The 5,851-nt window shown below is 36.8% G+C and overlaps 1 protein-coding gene across 1 annotated transcript in view; it reads right to left on the bottom strand.

Annotated features, from left to right (window-relative positions):
* Window positions 1–1,962: 1,962 nt before the first annotated feature.
* The window catches only part of LOC107729908 (uncharacterized), a 27,963-nt gene continuing 24,074 nt past the window's right edge, over window positions 1,963–5,851 (bottom strand). Inside the window, exons 9-10 of the mRNA XM_016540644.1 lie at window positions 2,270–2,588; window positions 1,963–2,087 (exon numbers count right to left, since the gene is read on the bottom strand). Of these exons, the coding sequence (XP_016396130.1) occupies window positions 1,963–2,087; window positions 2,270–2,588 (444 nt within the window). The remainder of the gene's footprint in view (window positions 2,088–2,269; window positions 2,589–5,851) is intronic.

Below are 5,851 nucleotides of genomic sequence, written 5' to 3'. Positions count from 1 at the left end.
AAGCTAAAGCGCGCTTTGCAGGACATGGAGGCGCCAGCGCGATCACTTGCATTTTATTTTTAATAACAGCGAAAACTTAAAAATATGCCATAATGTTTGCTCATAAAGGTAAGAGTATACATCATTCGGAACTGCAAAGGGTCTACTTGTATTTGTGTGCACTCACAATATCAACAAAACCTTGTGCTTTTGTAAAATAAGGAAAACAAACAGGATGCGCTTTCTGTCCTCTTGGTCTTGCGCAGGAGTGCTTCACCGACATGATATATATATATATATATATATATATATATATATAGAGAGAGAGAGAGAATGCTTTAAATGACTATTTTAAAACAAAATAATTCAAATCGAAAACACAAACTCTTTCATTATGTAATCCGTAAAGATGCATTTCTCTCTAAAGGCACGTCCAATGAGGATGGCTAGTCAGGTTCGTCAAATTGTTTGTTTGTTTTTTGGGCTGATGTGCCAAAATTGTGTTTGCATTCAGTAGCCTATATGGCAGCATTTTTGTTGAGCAAATTTTTTGCATATGGGCCCGGGGCTGACTTGCTACGCCACTGAATAAGACTGATGTACCCGCGTTGTAACACAAATAAATGTAAGGTTTTTGGATTTCCATCCATTGTGTCAGTCTTCTCGCATCACTCTTGTCACGTGACAACCCACGTTTTTTTTTTTGGCTTATAGTATTATTCGGGTCTGCAGAGTTCCCTTTTAGGGGCATCTGTTTCAAGAGGGGAGGTGTTATGGCTCAGTGTGTTCGCTTCCTAATATTTGTCCACTAGGTGGTGATGTTCCGTGGTTTTGTCTCTCCTTCAGAGCAAGCGTCAGGTACAGGTGTGGAGTGTTACCTGTGATTGGCGTTTGGGTTTAAAAGACGGAGATTCAGAGAGCGGTGGTGATGTGGACTGGGCTGCCGTTCATCTTCCCTCTCCAGCCCTGGATTGTTTTCTTTTTGTTTCTTTCTTTATACTCATACTTCACTTTTGTATTATTTGAGTTATTCTTGATTAAATGTTTATTTGTTAAACTTGGTCTTCTGTGTGGCCTCCCCTTTTGGTAGTTACTTCACCCAGAGCCAGGTGGTTGTAACACTATGTCTGCACTGTCTACTTTTTTTTTTTTTCTCTCACTGGAAGCTCCTGCCACCAAGACAAATTCCTTGAGTGTGTAAACACAATCAAAGCTGATTCTGATCTGTTTTTGGAGGAGGCGTGGCTCTGGAGAGTGATTTGCAGGGAGGGTGTGATCTTCTTGCTATTGCTAGCCTCTCTAAAATCGCCTACCCTACCTTTTAACAAATAAATCCGACAATGCACCAGTAATTTAGTGACATCCCCGCAGTTGTGGTGTTGACGGATCTCAAAATAAATTCCAAAGTCCTCTCAGTCTAAGACTGAGACAAGACCAAGACCTTCAAAAAATGGTCTCAAGACCAAAACCTGTACTACAACACTAGAAGAGAATAGAAAGTATTTAAGTATTTAAGAATATTGTTTTGGCCACTAGATGGCCTCAACGTGCACCATATTCCAAAAGTTTCAAGTAATGAACATTTTTAAGATGCAGTTGAGAGGAAAGCATTTGCAAGCAAAATATTTTAAATATTTGCTTTAAAAAAATAAAGCTCCAAGATCTGTCACAGTATTTATGATACCTTTCTTTCTTTCTTTTTTTTTAAATTGTGAAACATTGTCAACAAAGGAAGTGGCCACAATACAAAATATATTACATAAAAATTTTTTAAAGACAGGAATCATCAAATTCAGTCACATATTAAAGTGACTTACAAATTTCAATGGTTTTTAAAGCTGCCTTGTTATATAAGCCAAGAATAGTCCCAAAGAAATGCTATATTTTAGCAAGCAAAATTTGATTTCTGACTCGAGAATGTATCATTTATGTAGCCTATGCAACATTTTGTTATCAAAATAAGATTAAGCGCATTTATGCTATCTATTTCTTGTCTCCTCTTGTAGATCTGATGTCATAAACCAGAACAGCTGCAGTAGCCACACCCACCATAGCAGAGACGACCAATCGGATCACAGCTTCAGCAGAACCACAACAGTGGATGTGGTCTTCTAAAAAAAAAACAAAAAAAAAACGTGAGCAACGATGATTTTTAACAAGCAAACTACAGTATCTGTCAGGAACTAGACAGATGGATAAATGGAAAATGATGAGGGACTTGTTTAAGGCTTACACAGTGTGAAACACCACCAACTTTCATTATATGGAAAAATTATCAGCGCTGCCATACCTGAACATGTGTGACAGAGTTTGCTGATGTTGAGATGTGTGGTCTGGTTGCTGATGGGATTGTTGAGCACACAGCTGTAGGTGTTTTTATCCTGATATTCCACCTCCAGAGGTAGAGAGAGACTGATGCTGAGATCAGACACACTGATGCTGGACAATAAACTGTTTCCTTTGTACCAGGAGAGAGTCACATGACCCACATTCACCACTGAACACAACAATAAACAATATGATGATGATGATGAAGAACAGTTTGTAGAGTTACTGCTGATGACAGGAACAGGCAGACGAGCTGAAAACATGAGAGAATAAAAAGAAACCTGGATGAATCTGAGGTAGTGAGGTCCGCGTAAAACAGCCAGCGTGAGACACTCTGAGCAACCATTCCTAAAGAACGAGTAAATATAAAGTAAAGGGTTAACTAGAATAATCAAGTGTCAGAATAATAATAATTGGACAGAAATGGACAAACAACCAATTTGCATTTCAATCTAAATTCAAGGTCATAATAAAATGTAGTCAGATTAGAATTTATTTTAAATTATACTACGGGGCCGTTGAATGTTTGAATCTGATTGGCTGACGAACGTTAAGGTGTGCAATTATTTTCAGGGAAACGCACGGCGAATGAAGTTCCAGGCAGCTCTTTACCGCATTACATGTCCATATCACTTCGCCAAATTATTTCAGTTATTTCAAAGGTCTTACAAGCAAAATAACCAAAATCCACAACGACACTGGCCAAACAAATAAATATAGTAAGTAATAGGATAAAAACGACAGATCATTTCCATGTTTTGCCACAAAATTACGCTTTATTATGTATGTATATACTCTATTTCTCCCGCTCTCTCTCTCCCTTACAGACGTATATGTATATAATATATGTATATATTATATATATATACATACAGGTCCGGATTTACGCATAGGCATTCTAGGCACGTGCCTATGCTCGCTCGTCCAGGGGGGCCCACACACAATGAAGAGATATATCATATTTTTTGTTATACTATGGGCTATCTACAACAGTAAAAGAACCAAAACACCAGAAGACACTGAGCAAACAAATATAACAAACAATAGGGTAAAAATGACAAACTATTTCCATGTTGTCCCCCTTTTTTATGTACGGAAATCATGCCCAGCAAGCAATAGCCGTCATTTTCAACGTTAAGTACATCTAGCCCAAATAAACTTGAATTTGGTTTCATGCCGTTTTTTGGCAAAATAATTAGTGAGATGTATGATATTCCATCATGTAAGCAAAGTAACAGATTTTTCTTAATAAAAGCTGTATGTATGGATTGCCATTTTGTTGTCTATTAGACGTATAGCTATATGTAGTTGTTTAATAGCGGTCGAATTGATGACTAGTCTATTCTTGGGCTATGGTTAGAGGACTTTGCTTTTTCATTTGAAATTTGGCAGTCACTGCGTTCGCGAAAGCGAAAATGCAAACGGTAATGCAGGATTTGCAATTGCATTTGGATAATGTCACAATTTATGCATCCACATATGGAAAACGCAATTGAAAATACAGTTTGCAATTCCTTTTGTAAATAGTCCGGAATATCCTTCCATACCTCCAGTTAGGAATGCCACATAAATATATAGCTATACAGTAATCAACATTTGAAGTGGAACAAAAAAGTTAATCAAAGTTGTCCTAAGACAAGAACGCATTTTAAGTTTTAGGACAACTTTGAAAAGTTTTGATTCACTTCAAATGTTGACTACTATATATATATATATATGGTAACACTTTACAATAAGGTTAATTATTTAACATTAGTTAACTACTTTAGTTAACATGAACTAAGCATGAACAATACTTCTACAGCATTTATTAATCTTAGTTCATGTTAATTTCAACATTTACTACTGCATTATTAAAATCAAAAGTTGTGCTTGTTAACATTAGTTTATGCACTGTGAACTAACATGAACTAACTATAAACAACTGTATTTTCATTAACTAACATTAACAAAGATTAATAAATACTGTAATAAATGTATTGTTCATTGTTTGTTCATGTTAGTTAATACATTAACTAACATTAACTAATGGAACCTTATTGTAAAGTGTTACCATATATATATAGCCTATATATATATGAAGCACACTACACGCAAATATAATACACGCGTTAACGTTGTTAGCGCTACTCTTGACGATTTTATCAGTAAAATAGTTTAGCAACTTACAAGCTACATGACGTTATTCACAAGCAAGGTAACGGCACTGTACATGAAGAAAATAAACTTAAAGTTTCACTCTTAGTGGACAATGCTGCCAGACACTTCTGAGAGACACGGGAGGTAATTCTCTCTCTCTCGTCTGCTATCAACGGCTCAAGCCTCTGTTACTAGGTCTAAAATGACTTTTTGCAGATGTGCACCAAAAAGGTACTCATGGATACCTTCATTGGGCTGACCTTACAAAGTTTTAAAGAAATCTTAAAGATGATCTAAAAGTTACCCCAAATTAGAATTCCCCCAGTTAATTTTGGCTATTTCCACCACTGCCTGAGACTAATTATTGGCTGACATTGATGGATCCCTAATTTATACCATATTTATGGTATGCCACTTTAGATGAAGATTTTGCAGACAAAAGATTTGACTACATTTTACTATATAGTTACCTGGACATGGTTGACAGAATTGAGTAATGTTGAGGTGTTGGTTAGTGAATGAATTGTTGAGCACACAGCTGTAGGTGTTTTTATCCTGATATTCCACCTCCAGAGGTAGAGAGAGACTGATGCTGAGATCAGACACACTGATGCTGGACAATAAACTGTTTCCTTTGTACCAGGAGAGAGTCACATGACTCACATTCACCACTGAACACACCAATGAACAATATGATGATGATGATGAACATTGTGAAGAGTTACTGCTGATGACAGGAACAGGCAGACGAGCTGAAAATATGTGACAATAGAGAGAATTACGAAAATGTTTAATAATTTGATCATGTAGAAGTTAAATTTGTCTTGAACTTTTGCCATATAAGAGGTTTTTGTACCATTAAAACATCCAACAATTTCATAGCTTAACGGGGTCCTATTATGCTTTTCCACTTTTTTAATTTTAGTCAGTGTGTAGTGTGTATGTTTGGGCATTAAAAAGATCTAGAAAGTTACAAATCTCAAAGTCCACTCCAAAGGGAGATATTTCGTTTTTAAAAAATCCCTTTTGAAGAACTACAACGAACTGCTCGTTTGGACTACAGCGTTTGTTTTCCAGGCTTTGTGATGTCACAAAGGGGCTCATTGGAATATCATTACAAATAATTACCGCCTACAGAAATTCGAATGGTTGGGGGGTGGGGAGGGGCGAGGTTGTGGTTAGAACGCTTGCATCAGACGAGACGACGAAGAAGAAGTGCTGCTGCAGAGTGGACATTACCGGATATTCCTCCATGATTCCAGTTTGAAGGGAGCGTATATGTTCCATACAAAGGGCATTTAAGTGTGCGAGACGTGAATTTAAATTGTATTTATTTATAGAGGTATATTATGTCCCACTTCACACTTCTCTAGTAAGTTTCGTTTGTGTGTGAAGACGCTGCAGG

The sequence above is a fragment of the Sinocyclocheilus rhinocerous genome, unplaced genomic scaffold (genome assembly GCF_001515625.1).
Source record: "Sinocyclocheilus rhinocerous isolate Xijiao unplaced genomic scaffold, SAMN03320098_v1.1 scaffold1239, whole genome shotgun sequence".
NCBI lineage: Eukaryota > Metazoa > Chordata > Actinopteri > Cypriniformes > Cyprinidae > Sinocyclocheilus > Sinocyclocheilus rhinocerous.
The sequence above is the reverse complement of the archived record's forward strand: the minus strand, read 5'-3'. Positions and strand labels throughout refer to the sequence as shown.